Source organism: Heterostelium album, assembly GCF_000004825.1.
Source record: "Heterostelium album PN500 unplaced genomic scaffold PPL_scaffold2, whole genome shotgun sequence".
In the NCBI taxonomy this organism is placed as follows: Eukaryota; Evosea; class Eumycetozoa; order Acytosteliales; family Acytosteliaceae; genus Heterostelium; species Heterostelium album.
The window spans coordinates 363,598-383,713 of record NW_008805064.1 but is presented as its reverse complement, the minus strand read 5'-3'; the positions used below and the strand labels follow the sequence as shown (position 1 = coordinate 383,713).

At 33.5% G+C, this 20,116-nt stretch overlaps 7 protein-coding genes across 7 annotated transcripts; 2 read left to right on the top strand and 5 right to left on the bottom strand.

Annotated features, from left to right (window-relative positions):
* Window positions 1-224: 224 nt before the first annotated feature.
* On the bottom strand, window positions 225-2,900 carry PPL_01479 (uncharacterized protein; the record flags this gene model as incomplete). Its single annotated transcript, XM_020572487.1, has 2 exons — window positions 225-236; window positions 1,218-2,900. The coding sequence occupies 2 exons, from the start codon at window positions 2,898-2,900 to the stop codon at window positions 225-227; spliced, it is 1,695 nt and encodes a 564-aa protein (XP_020437630.1).
* A 1,099-nt stretch (window positions 2,901-3,999) lies between these two features.
* PPL_01478 (THADA/TRM732 family protein) lies at window positions 4,000-10,665 on the bottom strand (the record flags this gene model as incomplete). Its single annotated transcript, XM_020572486.1, has 3 exons — window positions 4,000-8,242; window positions 8,300-8,794; window positions 8,891-10,665. 3 exons carry the CDS (start codon window positions 10,663-10,665, stop codon window positions 4,000-4,002), a joined length of 6,513 nt encoding a protein of 2,170 aa, XP_020437629.1.
* Window positions 10,666-11,059: 394 nt separating this feature from the next.
* On the bottom strand, window positions 11,060-11,820 carry PPL_01477 (uncharacterized protein; the record flags this gene model as incomplete). Its single annotated transcript, XM_020572485.1, has 3 exons — window positions 11,060-11,077; window positions 11,178-11,524; window positions 11,610-11,820. 3 exons carry the CDS (start codon window positions 11,818-11,820, stop codon window positions 11,060-11,062), a joined length of 576 nt encoding a protein of 191 aa, XP_020437628.1.
* A 330-nt stretch (window positions 11,821-12,150) lies between these two features.
* PPL_01476 (uncharacterized protein) lies at window positions 12,151-14,475 on the bottom strand (the record flags this gene model as incomplete). The annotated part of the gene is made up of 7 exons (XM_020572484.1): window positions 12,151-12,312; window positions 12,395-12,479; window positions 12,949-13,013; window positions 13,096-13,490; window positions 13,580-13,815; window positions 13,905-14,217; window positions 14,391-14,475. The coding sequence occupies 7 exons, from the start codon at window positions 14,473-14,475 to the stop codon at window positions 12,151-12,153; spliced, it is 1,341 nt and encodes a 446-aa protein (XP_020437627.1).
* Window positions 14,476-16,041: 1,566 nt separating this feature from the next.
* Window positions 16,042-17,413, top strand: vatE (V-type proton ATPase subunit E; the record flags this gene model as incomplete). Its single annotated transcript, XM_020572483.1, has 3 exons — window positions 16,042-16,044; window positions 16,369-16,568; window positions 16,915-17,413. The coding sequence occupies 3 exons, from the start codon at window positions 16,042-16,044 to the stop codon at window positions 17,411-17,413; spliced, it is 702 nt and encodes a 233-aa protein (XP_020437626.1).
* Window positions 17,414-17,670: 257 nt separating this feature from the next.
* On the bottom strand, window positions 17,671-18,825 carry PPL_01474 (PRKCSH domain-containing protein; the record flags this gene model as incomplete). The annotated part of the gene is made up of 2 exons (XM_020572482.1): window positions 17,671-17,842; window positions 17,930-18,825. The coding sequence occupies 2 exons, from the start codon at window positions 18,823-18,825 to the stop codon at window positions 17,671-17,673; spliced, it is 1,068 nt and encodes a 355-aa protein (XP_020437625.1).
* Window positions 18,826-19,404: 579 nt separating this feature from the next.
* PPL_01473 (uncharacterized protein) lies at window positions 19,405-20,061 on the top strand (the record flags this gene model as incomplete). The annotated part of the gene is made up of 2 exons (XM_020572481.1): window positions 19,405-19,585; window positions 19,673-20,061. 2 exons carry the CDS (start codon window positions 19,405-19,407, stop codon window positions 20,059-20,061), a joined length of 570 nt encoding a protein of 189 aa, XP_020437624.1.
* Window positions 20,062-20,116: the final 55 nt, after the last annotated feature.

Below are 20,116 nucleotides of genomic sequence, written 5' to 3'. Positions count from 1 at the left end.
TAAATTTTATATGTTTCAACGATTCAATTCTAACTATTGGGAAATTTACAACTCATCGTTCATTATAATATTATAATAAAAGGGATACTATTTATTATTTTGAAAGCAAGCAATCTTGATAATTGGTGTGGCATAAAGCTGAAGGTATTTTTATAGTTCTTAATCAAAAAGAAATATTTAATACTAATGTACAATAATGATAATAAAAGTTTAAAACAAGTATTTTAAACTATGTTCTATATAAATAAATAATTTAAAAGTTGTCTTCCAACGATATAATTATGTATAAGATATGTAAACAAGTGGGTGATAGTTGGCTAGTGTTGTTGGTAATACAAATCTACAAGATTTGAGGTTGATTGCCAATCAGATCAACATATTTGACAGGATTTGTTGAAAAAAAAAAAAGATTGTGTTTTAAGTTGTTGTTGAATTGTTGTTGTTGTTGTTGTTGTTGTTGTTTTGATTTACAATTATTGTATAATTATAACTATTTAAAAATAAATAAATGAAATAGAAGAAAAAAAAATAAGAAATTAAAAAAGAAATAAATAATTGTAGAAAGAGAAGAAAGAGAGAGAAATTTAATATATGCAAGTTAAAGCAATCTAGGATCAAAGAAAAAAGAAAGGACCACCCCAAAAATGATTTTGAAAAATAAAGAAATAAAGAGAATGAGATAAAAAAAAAAAAAGAATGCGATAAAATTGAGAGAATTTGATATTAAAGAAAAAAATAAAATTGTTAATAATTATTGTTAAAGAATATTTAGTTTTAATTATGTTTACATCAAAAAAGGGTGGAAATTTTGGGGAATAAAAAGTAATATGGTAACAATGGGGATTGGAGATGGAATGACTAGAGCGGCGATATCTAGACAGACTCGGGACAAAACTGCTGGTCAAACATACAGGAGAACCAAGATTTGAGTAAAGTTGGTACATAGTAGGCAGGTACAGGAGTCGAGTAGTGGTTTGGTTTTGTTTTGGTAGTAGATTTTGTTTAAGAAAACATAAGAATAAGAAGAAGAAGAAGAAAATTGGAATAGAAAGATAAACGATAAAGTAGAAAGGGTAGACGATAAAAGAATAATAATAATAAAGAAGAATGAATTAATTTCGAAAAGTCATTTGCAACAACTAGATAGAGGTGTTGTTGGTTGTTGTTGTCGTCATTACTATTATTATTATTATTAGTTAGTTTAATATAGTGCTTACAATTGTTCCGCCGATACCTCCCGATGCAGTTTCGTGTCGCTTCTCGTGGACGGAACGATTGGACAAAGTAACCATTATGTCACAGGTTTCATATCTACATTTGACTCTGGTTTCTTTGATTCTTCTTTTACCGTCGGGGGTGCGTTCGACGCGTAATGTGCGCTCACAAGACACACAAGCCAAACCCTCGTCAATACACCTGTGCGGTGTCATCTCGTGCCGACATCTCGACTGCTTCACATTGTAGAGGAAACGATCTGTTTCATTGAGATGTCTATGAATCTCGTGTCGACATGGAAGCTTGTCTTCGTCGGGTTTGATTTGCTTGGCTTTTGGTCCTCTTCTTCGTTGCTTGTAGATTTGTGGCGATGTTGATGTCAAATTGACTACAGGTTGTTGCAAGTTGGTTTGCGAGGAGCTGTTGCTCTCTAGAATGCTGGCATTGTTGTTTGTCATCGTTGGTGAGCTGGTTGGCGATGACCCTTGGTTGACACTGAGTGTGCTGATATCATTCAAGAGGTTGCTGTTGATTGTGCCGGTGATGTTTGATGTGGTGGTAGTTGTTGTTGTTGTGGTGGTTGGTGGAGATGCGTCATTGTCAACCGAGGAGATTGAAATGGTCTCAATGGGTGGAGGAGAAGGTGATTCGACTTCCTTCTTAATGACCCACTTGATATCGAAATTATTAACATGGTTACTATTTCGATCGTTTAGAATGTGGTTGTGGTGATGATGGTGATCCTTGTGATCCTTTACATAGTTATTGTTGTTATTGCTACCATTGTAATGATGATTATCTTTTACATGGGTGTTGTTGTTGTTGTGATGATAATTGTTGTAGTGATGATGATTGTTATGACTACCACTTCCACTTCCACTTCCATGATGGTCATGGTGAGAACTGCGATGGAAATGGTCATTGTTGTTGTTGTAATAATGGTTATCTTTTACATGGTGATTGTTATAGTGATGATTGTCGCGGTGGTGGTGATCCTTGCTGCCGTGATGGCTACTGTAGTGATGACCGCCGCTATGATGATTGTCCTTTACATGGTTACTATAGTGGTGGTTGTTGGTGTCACGGTGATGACCATCGTAATGATAGTTACTATCACGGTGACTTCCGCTGCTGCTACTTTCATAGTGATGGCTACCGTTGTCGCGGTGGTGATGACCGCCGCCACCATGGTGATGGCTGTCGCGGTGATGGTCACCACGGTGATGTGCACCGTCGCGATGAGCATAATGATGATTATGGTGATTATCCTTTACATGGTAACTACCACTGCTGCCACTTCCGTGATCACGGTTATATTGATGATGACCGTTGCTGTCACGGTGATGAAAGTAATGACTGCTACCGTTTTGATGGTGATGGTGATGATGATGGTGATTGTGATGATTATCCTTTACATGGTGACCGCCACCGCTGCTACTATGATGATTTTCGCCGCTGTGACTACGATGATGATGATTGTTATTATGATGGTGGTTATTATGATGATTATGATTAGTATGGTGGTGATTATGGTTATGATGGTTGTTATGATGGTGATTTTGGTTAGATTGTTGTTGTTGTTGTTGCTGTTGTTGTTGTTGTTGTTGTTTGTTACCAAAATCAACCAAAGCCTTTATTATATCAAAGTCATCGTGATCTACTGATCTTGTTTCGCTACTACTCATTATTACCAACTATTGATGATCATCAATAATATAATAATAATAATTAAATAGGAATGGTAAATATATAAATATATATATTTTGGAATTGGAAAAAAAAAAAATGGTTTACAACGGCACCCACACACTGTTTAAAAAAGAAAATAAAAAAAATCACCAAAAATAATAAATTGAAAAAATAATATTAAAAAAAAAAATGATAAATGTACAAACAATTTGGTGTTAATTTTTTGTTTTTACTTTGTGCAAAGAAAAAGTTTTATATTTTTAATTTTTAAAAAAAAAAATTTGTTTTGCAAAATTTCACTTATTTTTTAACATTTATGGTTTGAGAGGGGGTGACAGGTATGAATGCAATCCTAATTGGCTGAAAAACAAGATGCAGGTCACTTACTTTAATATCATTGTGTTTGTTTTGTAAAACCCAAAAAAAGTCAGAAAGTGAAGGATCAAAACAAACAATTGTGTGTTTTTTTTTTGGAATAGAAAACAAAAAATAAATAAATTAATTATTGGTCTGAAACCATCAGAGAAGATTTCAATTGTAATAAGTGGTTGTTTAGTTTGTTTGGTGTTTTTGGTTGCTGTTGCCATGATCCGTATAAGACAACAATCATCTACCAACCAAACAACCCTCTGGAATCTATTGTTCAGTAAAAAAAATTAATGTAATGTGTGACGATCATTATTATTTTTTTTAATAATAAAAAAAAAATGAAACATGTTGTAATCTTAGAAAACTCTTAACTTTAAGACTTGAAGAACTTGGTTATGTTTTGATTCACTCCTGTTTTCTAGACTTTCTGGACCTCTCTTGAAATCATGTTGTTTAAATCGCTCTTGTATTATGTTTGTTTTGTTTGTTTTATTTTTCATTAAAGAGTCTTGTTGTTGGGTTGTTTGTTGTTCTTTGCAAAGAATGTTGTGAGTGTGATCATTCAACTAATCAAAAACAATTTAGATAAAATAAATGGAAATTCATATTTTTAGATTAGATATTATTTATTTACCTTATTAAATTCAATGATGTCGTGATATGGTTAGAGATTGTGTGTGTATGAAAGAATAGTAGAATAGAATAGATTTATTTTTCAAATAATCTTTATAACGATGTTAAAAAGAAGGTATTTAGATAATCCCTGGTAGAATTGGTAGTACCAACTGCTGAATTTGTCGAGTTGTTATTGTCACTATTGTTGTTGTTGTTAACAATACATTGTTTTTCAAGTTTATGTAATATGTTTAACATCAATGGATGAATGGGTTGATTGGCTAGTGTCGATTGGATATCGGTGATATGTTGATTGATTTCTGATTGATGTTGGGTGAATAGCGATTGTTGTGATGTGACAACAAGAAGTGAACATATACACTGGTAGAAAGGTTGGAATACCTCTTGATTGTAGGTAAGCCAACTGGTCCAAACAGAGTGTTTGTTGTTTTCTGACGATCTCTTGATCCAATTTGCATAGTTGGTGGCTCTCTCCAACAAAGTTTTTAGTTGACCAGAGTTGAACAACGGCTGTTCAGCCTTGGACTGACCAACAATATCCAACAGATTCTTTGTTACCACTTGAATGGTAAGTAGTTTCTCTTGGAAATAGTTATCCTCTTCCTTATCAAACAATACAACAGAACTCTTAAATTCATTAGAGTATATATTGTTGTTTGATGATTTAGTAGTATTATTTATGGCAAGGATACTTTGATATTTGTTAACAAGATAACTATCATTGGAGTATCTCTTTGTCAGATGAGAGTAGATCGATTGGATGGTCTTGGTAGTATCGCATACCAACGATGAACAAGAGTTTTGTTCATTGAGTACCGACCATGCGATGGTTTGGGACATCGATCTTATTCCATCTTCGTCATCCTCCAACAAAGTGGCAAGTGCCAACCACATCTCAATGGCAACACGATTTGAAATGACATTTCCATCGACGCCACAGAGCAATGAGCTTGTTGCTCCAAGTGCCAATGTGATTGCTAATCTTATTTCATGAGGTTTCTCAGAGTTTGAATAACTCGACACCATTTCAACCCATTTGTCAGACATGATCGTTGACATCTCGTCGTTGCTGCTGTTGTTGCTGCTGCTGCTGTTGGCAGACAAGCAATATTGCTTGTAGGCATATCCAAACAATACAATAGCATCCTTCTTAATTCCACTCTTGGGCAATAGATTCAGAGTGAATTCGAGTAGGTCGTTGCCAGCCAATTGAAGAGGGATCTCCAATTTCGGTAGGATACGAGCTGCTCTCTTTAGGACTGGTATATTGTTCTCTGATTTCAAAATATCCAAAAGCTTGACTTGGATGGAACTGATTACTTTGTTGTCATTGCCAGTTGAATGAAGATGCTTAACAATAGCATCGATATTTGACAAAAGGAACTTGATTGCTACTAAACGAATTTCATATTCACGGTGTGATACCATCGATAGCAATTGATTGACAATCTCTTCGATGTTGGAAACCACCAAAATCTTTGAAACCAACGGTCTCTTTTGGATTGAGTTTTCCAGGAGATTCAAGACATTGATACCGGCTTCATGGATATACGAACTGTAAAGTGGAATCTTTCGATTTCTTTCGCATTGTTCAGAGTTGGTGTTTGAAGATTGTAATATTGCGTTTGACATTTTGTTGACCTGAAGCAATGTTTGTTCGATCGATTGTTGTTGGTGCTCGTTGTATTTGGTGAGATCGGTGTGGATGATCGATGAATTGAGTTCATTGAAAATCTGGAGAACCAAATAAGCTAGTGGGACAACACGTTTAGAGAGGATCCAGAGTAGTCGCTCCATCGCACCGATTGCATCGATTACCATTGTCTCCTTATCCTTTGGCGATAGAATAGTTGGAATATGCAGTTTCAACAAATGATAGATTTGGAAGAGTACACCGTGAATTCTGTTGAAATCACGCTTGTCCGATTGATTGACATTGTTGATGAGTGTGTTGATGAATCCGATGACTTCACGCGATGGAATGAATGGTACGAGTGCACGCGCTGCAATCTGACGAACCATGAAATTGGAGAATGTGCAACACTCACTGATGTACTGGATGAAGGGAGTTGGCGAGAGAGAGTCGGCTGGATCTGTCATGTTTGACGGTTGCAAACGCGCAAAGAGAACGAGAATCGCGTAGACACTGGACTGTAGCACATGGTCGGACTGTCCTTGCTCCTGTTGGATGGCAGTCAACGACTTGGAAAAGTGTTCCAGTAGGAATGGATAGAGCGATGGCATGTGTCCAAAGAAATAGTGGAACGTTGTGGTATTGAGTTGACTCGATTCCTCACGTACCTTTTTGACACCGACAACCTTGTCGACCATCGTACTGAATGCCATCGTGGCAGCGTTACGCACCGACCAGGAAGGCGATGAGTAGGCACCGACGATCGCAATCATGGTATCGGCGAAATACTGTCCCAACTCGTTGGTCATAGTCTTGTTTCTAAAGATGGAACGTAGGATATTGATAGAATGAACCTGTGGCAGGTAGATTCTCTGCTCCGCCAGATCGTGGTCAATCACTTCGCTAGCTTGCAATCCACTGTTGTTTCCGGATGCCATTTTCAAGAGATTGGTAATCACCAGCTGCAATAGAGGACCGGCCATCTTGTTCTTTTGATGTGTAGATTCTCCAGTGAGTAGTCCGGTGAATACGAATGGCAGACCTGCAGAACGTCTTGTGATGGAGAGCGATTGTTCTTGTACACGTTTGAAGAGTGAGTCGATCCAGCTCGATGGGAGGGTGTAGAGCGCAGGCAGAGTAGATCCCATGAGACGCGAACAAAGTACTTGGAATCCAAGATATGCTTTCTCAATGGCACCCTTGTGTCTGGTGTTCAAAAGGATATGCACAAAGGAACGACCGATCTCATTGATTTGCTCGACAGAGATGAGAGTATCCTTGATAGTTTGTTCAGTGGTATTTGCAGTTGGGAATGTAACACGATCGAGAATTGCACCCAAACAAAGGCTGAGATGTTTCATCGATTGCCATGAACAAACTGTGATAATCTGACCGGCACTACCTTTAATTTGGTCGCCGGATGCAGGCATCAATGATTCCTCATCGTCATCTTGCTCATCTTCATTGTTTCCACCGGCACCGCCGCCAGCACCACCTACTTGGTCCAACAATTCCTCAATCGAAGTACTAGTCTTCTCGGCAGCTGAGAGTGTTGCAAAACTAGATGCCAATCGTTCGTCATCATCGTATAATATACCGCTTGGCAATGATTTCGGTAGAAGTGAAGACGATTCACTATTGTTGCTGCTGTTTGGATTGTAACCTTCTGGAGCAGAGTCAGCAACCACTCTCAAAACAATATTGGAAATGGAGAAGAGAAGTGCGATGAGATCGGAAATGAGCAATCTCCATTGCTCTTTCAACTGCGCCGATTTCTCAATACGATTGAAATCGATGGTTGGCGAAGATAGGAGATAACGAATGCTAAGAATCAATCCGTGCATCGGTGCATACTTGGCTGCCTCCAATAGATTGCTAGATGCCAACGCTACCTGTGAGCGTAACACTCTCATGATCTGTCGAATATAGTGAAGCACGGCATTGTCTTTGTCGGCAAACTCGCTGAGAGCAATCGGAGCGTCTTGGTTGGCAGTGAATGTCGGGACACTGCGACCGAGTGCAACGTACTTGTTCAGATAGAGACGTAGTACCATTGCACCGGTGTCGCTCTCTCTTGCCTTGGGACTGCAAGCCAACTTCAGTCCCCACAATATCAACGAGGCAATCGGTTGCTGCTCAGAGAATCCTGGCAGCGGCGATGGGAATCGATTCAAAATGGAGCTGGCAACCTCACGACAACGATCGTACTGATCCCAAAGATTGTTAATCAATACCAATGTATTGCTACTTGAAAACAAGGTGGATCGCTCGTTTACAAAGCTGAGGAATGGCACTACCGCCGGTTTATCTTTGAATCGCTCCGCACTGAACGCATCGACCATACTCGAGATGGCATCGATCGGTAGCATCTTTCTTGGGTAAGGTGCACCTGGATACAAGCAAGATACAAACAAGCTCGAACACCAATTAATAAACTCTACAATCTCGTCGTTTGATAGATATAGTTCGTTGGTTGTCGTAGTGGCAGCAGTAGCTACTGACTTTGTACGGAAAACTTTTGCATAAGATTCTCTAAGACGAACCCAAAACTTATCGAGTATAGAGTTGGTATGATTTCTAATATATGGTGAACTAGACTTGAGTGCAAGCGATAAGAATTCCTTTAACAAACCAATCTCTACTCTTGTTGGTCTTTCTGTATTCTTTGGTGAACAACAAACCAATTCTAATCCTAACATTCTAAAAATAATAATAGTTAGTAATTGAAATACGATTATCAAATTGCTATATATTTACCTTAATGAATCATCTTGATTATATAAAGATTGATTGATAGTTGAATAGTTATTGTTTAGAATTTCGATACCCTCAAGTATTGCAAGTTGTCTAGCAGTATTTAAAACCGATAGTGATATTCTTAATGATATCTTATTATCCATTACTATTTGTTGTTTACATTTGTTGTTGTTGTTGTTATTGGATGATTTGTTGTTGTTGTTGTTATCTTTGTTCAATACATCTAAAATCGATATTAATGATCTTGGGAATACCTTAAGGAAACAAGGTGTACCGTAGAGTATGATCTTTGAACATGTGTTGTCGTCACATTCTGTGAGTACGTTCAACAGCGGAATCAACCAATACAGCTCACATTGTTCTTGAATTGCTTCACTCTCCAACTTTTCATCGCTGAATGTATTCTCTGCCTTGATTCTCTTTGACACTTCATTCTTTAATGATTCCATCAACAACTCTAAGAATCCTTTTGCCGAATTACAAATGGTATGATCACTAAATATTAACATTAAACAATTGAAGAAAAGTAAGTAATCTAATCTATCTCATATAATATAATATAATAAAATAGATAACTATATTGCTACATACCTCATTGCAAGTAAGATATCTTTCATAAAGTTACCTTTTAATGAGAACATAAAAAGTGCACCTTCACGATCGATAATCGATTTAAGTAGAGCGTATTTACCCTTTTGTGTCCATGGTTCCTCAATGAGTCTAGTTGTAATGTCTGGTATGAAGTTTGATGCTGTACCGCTGAGCTGTTGCTTACAGTCGTTGGTGTTATTGTTATTTTTGTTGTTGCTTTGTTGTTTCATACAAAGGTAATGTATCGATAGTAAGCAATTGAATATCTCATTGAGTTGAGTTGGTATCGATGAGATTGTTGATTCCCAATTGGTAAAGATAATCTCTAGTACCATATTGAAATAGTTACCAAAGAAATGCTGGTAGTCAACGTGCAACAGCGATTCAATATCAGTTGTCTCTAGCTGCTGTCTTAGAATATCATACCAAAGATGTAGATACTCGATCGACGCAACACGACCAAATACATCGACAGCTGTAACACAAGCATTAACAATCTCTAAATAGATATAATTTAAGAATATCGATTGTCTATTACTAGTTTGTTGTTGTTGTTGTTGTTGTTGATGTTGATGTTGTTTCAATACAATAGATGTATCTATCCATTCGGTCAACCAATTCAACTTGGAAGATAGACATAATCCTCTGAATATACTAACTCTTGAAAGATGTGGATAGTTCATAAATCTATCGTTGAAGTAACTACTACTATTATTATTATTATTGTTGTTGTCTTTAAAGATGATGTTTTGTAATAATAAACTATCTTTGTTGTTGTTGTTGTTGTTGGATGGTGGTGAGATGAAATGACCTATCACTTGTTGTTGATATTGCAGTTGTGTTGTTGTTTGTAATGATAGGTATTCGGTGAATAGAAAGGCAGCTAAACCTACTATTTGTTTGGGGTATTGCGAGAGTGAGAGTATGTTGTCGAGCGATATCAGGATGTTGGAGTGTTGCGGTAGGAGTACACGTAGTTGCTCTGGATACACAGAGTAGAGTGACATCAGAGCACGTAGAGTATAGTCACAGTCGGCATACACTTCATTAAGGTAGACAGTTCCACTCTGTTGTTGCATAACACCGAGTTGCTCCGATAGCAACTTTGATAGCATGCCCAGAGCAACGTTGCAACCGGTTTGACACATATAGCCAGCTGCCAACTTCAAATCTGACAACAGCGTAATAAGATGAGCATAGTAAATAGTTACTTTATCGTCATTCAAACTAAATACACCCGACAACCGGCTGTTCAACAAGTCGAGATTGTCGCTTGACAAACTTAGATTGTTCAACATTGCAATCAATGATTTGTTAATCTGAAGATTAGGTGAACGTTGTTCGAATAATATTGAAATTGACATTGTTACAAGTTGTTCAGTTAGTTCATTACTGATATTATTATTATTATTATTGGATGTTGTTGTCGTTGTTGTTGTTGTTGTTGATGATGATCTTGTTGTTGTAGTTGATTCTAATCGTTTTACAAATATAATTTGATCACCTTGTGACTTTGACTCTAGGAATTTGATTGCTACATCTCTTATGGTTGATTGCGAAGTACCACTAATACTTAGATTCTGCTTTAGTGATGGATTGCTACCGGTTGCTGAGACAGCTACCTTCGATATGTCGTCGGCTGGAAATACCAATGACTTTAAAGCATTGACATATCTTGTGACTATCGAGTTATCTATCACCAGAAACTGTTCTAATTCTTGTCTGTGTTTACTCTTTTCTGGTTTCTTAAATAACTTTATCTCTGATTTAACCATTATTTTATGGTTTTTTTTTTATTTCAATCTATAAATATCTATAGTAAATATATATATATCAATTAATTTATTATTACTATGAATAATTAAAAAAAATTAAAAGAGAAGAAATAAAAATTTTAAAAAACTAAAAAAAAAAAAAAACGAACGAATGATTCGGAATAAAATGAACTTAATTTTTTTCTGTTTATCATTATGAGAATGTATCAAATTTAGACAGTAATTTTATCACATAATTAAACATTGATAAAAAAATGTATTTAAATATCTATACCTATACATTTAAACATAATCTGTATTATTTATTCAAGAGAAATCAACTTTAAAAAAAGAATAGAGACACAATAGATTTAACCATTTATAAATAAATTTATTTAGTTAATTAAATATGAATTTAATTGTTTACACAGGTCTATAAAATAAAAAAGAAAGAAGAGAAAAAAAAGGTTAATTAATATTTAGAATTATATTTGTTTTTTGTTGTTGTTTGTTTTGTTTTGTTTTTTACTTACATTGAAATAACCTGGACCAGCTGGGGTACATGAGGTGGAGGTGACGTATTGTTGGGAGGTGTATGGACCAGTGCAACCGTAACCGTTGTAGATGTATTGGATATAACCAGTTGGGGTACATTGGATCGTTTGGTATTGAGCGTTTGGATTCATGTAGTTGAGTGGTACACAATAGTTGATTGGTTGAGAGTAGGCGTAGGCGACAGCACCATTGCAGTTGGTACCATTGGCATAGATTACATTGTAGTAGAATCCATCAGCACTGAAGTTGATAGAGTTGGCCAAATACATTTGAACGTAGGAATTTGGTTGCATTCCAACGGTCAATTTTTGAGAAGTGAAAACATCTATTAGAAAAATAAAAATAAAAATTGATATTAATATTGGTTTGTTTGATGGATAGATTGATAAACTATTATAATATAACCATACTTTGACAATAGTAATCACTGTAGGTATTGTATTGGACAGTCCATGCATCGAGGATAAGGTAAGCGTAGTTATCACCAGATGATGGTCTCTGGCAGTAGTTTGACAAGAAAACCTGTGTCATCGAGTAACCTTGGAAGGCTACATAGGTTTGGGCATTAGCAGCAACTGCAGCAATTACAAATAAAGCAATAACTTGTAATAACTTATTCATTTTCTTTTCTATCTGTATCTGTATATATATGTTTATGTATAAATATTGTGATTTGATAAACTAAAAAAACAAAACTCTCAAAATCAATGGTCTATTTAAATAATTAAACAACAACAATATTAATTTGGTGATGTAATAGTTTTCAACGACTGTCACCTTAAACACACAACAAGAAATGTAAAAACAGATTTTCGACAAACCAGGATCTTGATATTTTTTTGAAAATCAATGTGTCTGAGCCTTGGTGATTGGGGAGTGATGCCCCTTTTTTTTGTTTTGCGAAGTGTGTTTTTTTATTTTTTCGATTTTTTTTTTTGATTTACAAAGTCTCTATTTTTTTTGTTTGATAAAGTGTGCAAAGAAAGAGTTGAGTGGTGAATCGAGTCTCTTTTTTATACTGGGTTTGAAATCATGCTCTGATTTTATCAACATCTTTATTTCAACCAAAATATCAGCAAGATTATTTGATTTTAATGTGAATATTGATTTTATCTAAAATATAAAATTGAAATAAAATTTAGTAAATGAAAAATCAAAAGATTTTCTCAATGTCAAACATTTTAAAAATACATACCTCATCAACAGTGATGATGTCATTCAATTGTTCCAATATTGTTATCGTGAAAAGATATGCTTGATAAAGTGAATAATTTTTAAATCTATGAAATATTTGCAGATAAACAAAAAAAGTAGTAGTTTAGATTTTGTTAGTTAATCTTGATTTTTGGAGTTTCAACAAACACATGTACATGTGTTTGGTGTAAACCTGTTTCGAAAAATAATAACAATAATAATATTTCTTACAATTTTATCAAATGAGTTAAATTGAATCTTTGTTCATTCTGGATTGTTTCAATGAGGTTGATAGTGTCAGTGTGACTTCCTGAAATGAAAAGACTCTGAATCACTTTATCAGGTATCAACGATCGATTGAACACCTCGGCAGCCATCAGTGGATGACCATTGAACAAGAGGTAATCGCCCAGTGCCTCTGAGAGATAGACCAGATCCATTGAGAAAAACTTGGTGAAAATATAGATTTTGCCAGTGACAAATATTTCCTTCACAAGAAACAGAGTTTCATCCTGTGAGAACTTACTGCCACTCTCCAGAAGCTTTATATAATACTCTGATATTGCTTCATCAGAGGTTTTCAAGAATAGATTGAATATCTTTGTTGATCTCATATTAAACTATTTAAATGAATAGAGACAAGTTAGTTTAATTATAATTATAATTGGTGTGTACGTATTAAAGATGTGATTCTCTTCTTACATTAATTGCATTGTAGGCAGCTTTCTTATGGTTACCTTCAACTATATCTTGTAGAATGGAGTTCATTACGTGATTGTAGACTTTGAGTCTGTCGAGTTTAAGTGCCATTTGACTCTTTAGGTGAGAAAGTAGTTGGTTGAGATTGTCGCAACCATTGAATTTGTCTGTCTCCAAAATGGTGTTGGTATCAATGTGTTTCGTTGCAAACTTTAACATGGAGAGACAGAGCTCCTGTTTGTTTTCAATGCATCCAACAGATCGACCATCCACACAAACATATCTTATCACAGTGTAATACATTCCATCGCTAGTCTGTGTTTGATGATGTCCATAAAGATCTATTCTTATATATCCTCCAACAACCAATCTTGGATCGAAATAGAATGTTTGTGGTTCTATTAAATTAGATATAATACCAATATATAATATATTAGTTATATAACATGTTTGAATTATGTCTCCGGATAAATCAATGATTACTTACCATCGGTTTGTTCTACGATAAACTCTTCAGAGATGAAATGCATGTTGTTTGGTGAGAATCCAACAGAGATACGAATGGTTTGTGGTGAATAAATAGGTGAAGATGGTTGAAAAAATGCTTTATATACATGAATTTGAACTGATGAAACTATACACACTGATTGCTCCAACTTGTATATCAGATATTCAGATGAAGATATATCATTTGATCCTTTTGAACTCCAAAATTTCTTATTTCTAAAAATGAATAATTAAAAGTTTAATGAATGATTAACAATTTGTTATTTGTTTTTGTTTGTCTGTTTGTTTGTTTGTTTGATAGTTACGGTACTAATGTATTTTCAATATCCTGTGTTTCAGAGTCACACGAAGATGACTCTATTGCCGACGCAATCAAGTCGTAGCTATTATTGAATAGAATTGAACCTAGATCATTGTACAATCTCTTCCAGGCACCGGCTTCATCGGAATAGGGCGTGAGATCGTCCGTGTAGAATCTACACTCTCTAGTCGTCATAATCGATGACTTTAACTGGTGAAATGTTTGTTTCTCCGTTGAGATGGTTTGTGGGTTGGTTAATAATGTTATCTTTTCCAAATAATTTCTTTTCATATTATTTAATCTACATTTTGGTTTCCCTATTTTGAATGTTTATAAACAATAAAATATATATAATTTAATTTGATCAAATTATTATTATTAGATGAAAATGAAATGAAGAGAAATCATTTTGATGAAAAATGAATAGATAACCAATTTTAATATTGATCATTATTGATAGGTAGAGAGAGTGGTGTTTTGTTATACTTACAGATTTCGAAATCATTTGATAAATCATTGAATAACGTTGATACTAAAGACATACTGTAGAGTGAACCAATGTCTAGAACACTCATGATTACTCTTAATACATCAATAGGCATGGAAGAAAGATAGTTGATTCCGTCGTCGTCGTCTTCATTGTCGCTGTAGCCTGACATCACTGATGAATCGTCCAGTAGCGATGCCATTGAATTCGATCTAAATAGGTTGGGTACGTGATTCTGCGGATATCTTAGATCGCTGTCTTGTAACAACACAAACTCGAGGTTGTCATCATTAAAAACATCATCCATCTATTTTTTTTTATTTTTTGTGGTTGTGTTTTTTTAAAACCTATTTTTGCAAAAATCTGAATTAAAATTTAAAATAATAATAAGAATAAAATAACATTTTTTTGAAAACTTACTATTTAATATATAATTATAAATTAATATAAAGATAATACCAATTAATGATAATTTGGATTTTAAAATAATAATAATAAGAAAAGAAATACAGAAATGACAATGATATATAATTTAGTGGATTTTGCCTTGAATAGGTTTACTGCAGTTGTTTTTAGTTCATCCAATGTTGTTACTAATTCTGTCAGTGGATGTTTTTCTTTAAGTTTTTTAAGTTGTGTTTCTTTCTCTTTGTTTTTTGGAATTGTGTGAATTAGGTTTGTGTTAATTCAAAAAACAATTGTATAAAAATTAAAAAATATAAACACACAACCAATTATTATCAATTTTGTTGATATTTTGCAATGCAATGATGTATATGTTGTTCTTTTAAGTTTGACAGAGTGAATCTTTTTAGTTTGAAAAATAACAACAAAATAAATATTTGTATTTTAAAATTTGAAGATATTGGTTTATTAACAATAAAAAGTATTTACATCCTGTAAGAATCAACGAACTTATATCATATTAATTTGAAAAATGACAATCTATTACTAAAAAAAGAAAAAAACAATAATTTTTTTAAAAACATTAAAAAAAAATAAAAAAAGGTTTTCAAAAATGATAATTTATCATTAAGATCCTAAAGACTATATCTTAATAGTAGAAAACTAAACGACTATTGATCATAATATCATATCATAATAAAATAAAATAAATAAAAATCTTAAATATGTTAATTTTTTTTTTTTGGATGTTTGCAAATAAATAACATAATATTATAGTATACAAAATTTAATTAGAAACAAACTAACTTGTTATCAATATTTGCGTTGGGTTTGTTTAATTCAAACATGTTTGTTTATTAAACAATCGCATTGATAATGAAATTGTGTACAATTAATTAAAAATAAACAAACATCATACGCAAAAAAAAAATTAAATTAATTTGAAAAAAAAAGAAAAAAAAAAAAAAACAAACAACTGAAAGGAAAAGTTGTTTGGAGTTCTTAACCAGGTCGTATGAAAAAATAGTCAACCAGAGTTAAAAAAAAAACAACAAGAATTTTTTTTTTTTTTTTTTTGTTCTTTAGATATCTCACACACTACCTATTGAATATGATATTTTGTATTTTTTTTTCATTATCCAGCAACACGAAGTTTTGCTTTTTATAAATCACAAAGTCCTCTTTTTTTTTTGTTTTTCAACTCAATTTATTTATTATTATTAATATTATATTTATATATACATAAATCATGGTATGTAGAGATTAAATATATATATCTTTAGTTTTATAGTTTTCAAGAAGAAATCATCTTAAATTGTCAATCATCAAACAAACCCACCAAAAAAAATAATAAAAAACCAATACAAATAGTAACAACGATGCTTATTAGAGTTAATAGAAAATCGGCAATTAGAAATAAGTTGTTGTTGTTGTGTCGGTAGTGATGGTTGATGGTTGAAGATTATGAGATGATTTAGTATTGAGAATAAAACTATCAAGATGAAATGATTGTGTATGTGAATAAAGAAAGTTACTAACAATTGTTTTGATTCATTCATTATTATTATATATATAGGATGATTCACAAATTTCAGCTCAATTGAAGCAAATGCAAAACTTCATTCTCAATGAAGCCCAAGATAAAGCCGACGAAATCAAGGCAAAGGCCACTCAAGAGTTCACCTCTGAGAAGGGTAGAATCTTCCAATCTGAGAAATTAAAGATCATCAAGGATTATGAAAAGAAGGTTAAGCAAATTGAAGTACAAAAGAAGATGTAAGTTTAGAACAAACACACACACACACATAGCACTCTTCCCACCTTCTCTCTATTTCTCTTCTCTCCATAGAAAACAACAACCTCAACAACTTCAACAGCAATAAGCAACAAGCAACAGGTCAATAAGATATATTCAATCTAGCTAGTTTAAAATAACTTTGGATCCAAAAAAAAAAAAGATGATTTAGTGATTATTGGATTGGCAATAAAAGATAATAGGAAAGAAGTAAATGAAGAAGAGGATAATATTTTGCTACACAACAGACACAATAATAGATAAAGTTAAACATTTTTAAAATCAGATGATTAATTCATTTTTCTATCATTATCATTATTATTATAGTAACTTGTCAAATGAATTGAACAAGGCACGTTTGTCAGTTTTGAAGGTCAGAGAAGAGTGTCTCCGTGAAGTCGTCAGTGAAGCTCACAAGAAGTTGGCTGTCATCTCACAAGACAAGGAGAGATATGCTGCCGTCTTGAAGAATTTGATTCTCCAAGGTTTGAACAAGTTGGGTGAGGACCAAGTTCTCATTGTTTTCCGTCAAGAGGATCTCCCAATCGCTGACAAGGCTTGCTCAGAGGCCGCTGCTGCCTACAAGGCCAAGTCCGGTAAGAGCGTCACCGTCACCGTCGACAAGCAACGTTTCCTCCCACCAGGTCCAAAGGCCGACTCCAAGGGTCCAACCTGTTGCGGTGGTGTCATTCTCTCTGCCCTCGAAGGTAGAATCATCTGTAAGAATACTTTGGACGCTCGTCTCGATATCTGTTTTGACCAAATGACCCCAATCGTCAGAACCACCTTGTATGGTCCAACAGAATCCAGAAAATTCTTTGACTAACAAAAAAACAACAAAGCAAACCAACCAAAACAAACAAACAATAGTACAAATCATCAAACTCTTTCATCCTCTTTCAAAAAATCAAAACCAAAAATTTATAATATAATATAATATAATAATAGTAAAATATTAAATACACAAAACTACTAGTTTTTATTCTTTCTTATTTTATTTTGAAACAACAACAACAAAACGAATAATTACAATTATTATTACTACTATATAATACTATTTTTATAATTTTATTTATATTTTTTTTATGAATCTTTTATACAAGTAATATCTAGAATTGTATCGTGTTTTGGTTTAAATAATGGATGTATACACATAAGGTTGGTATAGACTTTGAAAATATAATAACATGTAAATGGTTCGCTCATTTCTTGAATATAGTTGAAATGTTTGTTTGGATCATTATTACAATAGTATCTAATCTCCGATTTTCTGTTGTTGTTGTTTAAATTGAATTGTGATTAGTAATTGATAATAATATGATATGATGAATGAAATAGTTACCTGCTACCTGGTGATATATCACATGGTGTACCATCATCATAGAGCTCAGAGTAGTAGGGTAGTGATGATTTCTCTGGTAATGATGTCTGTGAACCTTGATTGTAAGAGTTCATAAATGACGGATCCAATCCTCTTATCTTACCATGTGCATTATTATGATGATTATTATTATTATTGTTATTATTATTTGATACAGTTGTGGTGGAATCTGCTGTTGATGATGTTGATGATGATGATGATGATGATGACGAAGCAGCATTTGGTGCAGTTCCCAATACGAATTCAGCAGTTACTTTGTTTTGTGCTGGATCAATGTGAATTTGACGAACTGCTTTGCCGTGACAATATTCATAGCTCCACCATCCACCGGTTTTATATAATATACACTGTGACTTTGCGAGACTCGATAGTGAGTCTGCAAACACTGATGGCGATGGTATCGGACTCCACTGGTCGTGGTCACTCTCATTGGGATCGCCTGCCGGTCTTGGAATGTAACATTTGTACTTGGTTCCATTGGCTAGTGTCATTGGTACGACAACGCTTGTTGTTACTGCTACTCCACCGTCTTGCTGTTGCAGTTGTTGTTGTTGTATTTGTTGTTCCATTTGATCTGCTCGTCCTACTACCACCTCATATTTTACTTTTGGTGAGATCGGTGGATGTATCTTACTAGATTTCTTTATCTGTTGTTGTTGTTGCTGCTGCTGTTGTTGATCTGTTGATTCATCATTGACAACACTGTTGACAACTACACTCTCAGTATGCTGTTGTTGATGATTGTCAGCATCAGCATGTCCATCTACAACTCTGACATTCTCAGATGCATATACATTATCTAGAATAACAAAAACTAACAACACTAAAAATATGATATTTATATATTTATACTTCATCATCAAACAATAACAACAAAAATGAAAAATGTATTAAAAAAATAATAACAAGAATTTGAAGTTGACCAAAAATGATTTAATTTATTTTTATTTTTATTTTTATTTTTTGCAATCACACAAGGAAAAACAAAAGCGTCACAACCAAAGATTAAATATAAAGATTTTTAAAATCTCTGATGATCACATAAATGTTAACACAACCATAATCTTATTTTTATTTTTATTTTTTAATTTGATTTTTTTTTTATTAAAAATGAATAAATAGAATAATTAAATTTTAGTTATTTTTGTTCTTTGTTTTTATTGGAAATGAATTTTTTATAGTTTACAATTAATTGTTTGAAACAAAAAATATTACCTTGTGATTTTGATTGGTCAATCAAAAATATCTGTAGGGGTTTTTTTTTTTAAATTCTTTGATCAGAGTTGGTTTTTTTTTTTAATTTTTTTTAAACAGTTTGGGAATGGTCAAACATTAGTGGATTGACATTTGATAATATCAAACAAACAACTGGTTATTTTAATTTATTTACATAGTGACAAAGTTGTAGAATACAAATAGTATATATATATATATAAATGTCTACAGAGAAAAAAACAGTTGAAGACCAAGAGGGAACTTTTAAGCATAAGAATATACAGTTGTCCAATGAATCAAATGAAGCATTGGTTGCGCTGATTAAGATGGACCCAAATGCTCATTACTACCAAGAGTTATCACTGGGATTTAATGGTAGTCCTTTGGGTGGTGGTATCAATGGTAAGAGATCTTACAATTCAATAGAAATTAGCAAGTCGGAGTAGTATATTTATTTTTATATTGAATTCAAATAATAATAATAATTAGGTGGAGCAAAGAAAGCAATTAAAAATACAGGACCAATTCAAAGAGTAAACTTAAGAGTGGAGAAAAAGATACATGAAATCGATATCGATGGAAAACAAGCATACGTTTCAGTTTATAAATTGGATGCATCTGGAGACTTTTATTTAGGTGTCATCGAGGAAAGACTCATCAAGAAAAAGAAAATTCTAACCATCACACAGGAACATGTCAATGATTTAACTAGAGCAGGTTTCAAGCCATCAAAGTTTGATTTGCTATTCAACAAGATTTCAATAACACCATCTTCTCCATCAACTTCAACCTCAACTCCACCAACACCTTCATCGCCAACATCAACTACAACAACTCCATCTACACCTTCCTCACCAACTACCACCAACACTCCATAAACAATAATAATATATAGATTGGAATATAGTTTGAAAAAAATATAAAAAATACATA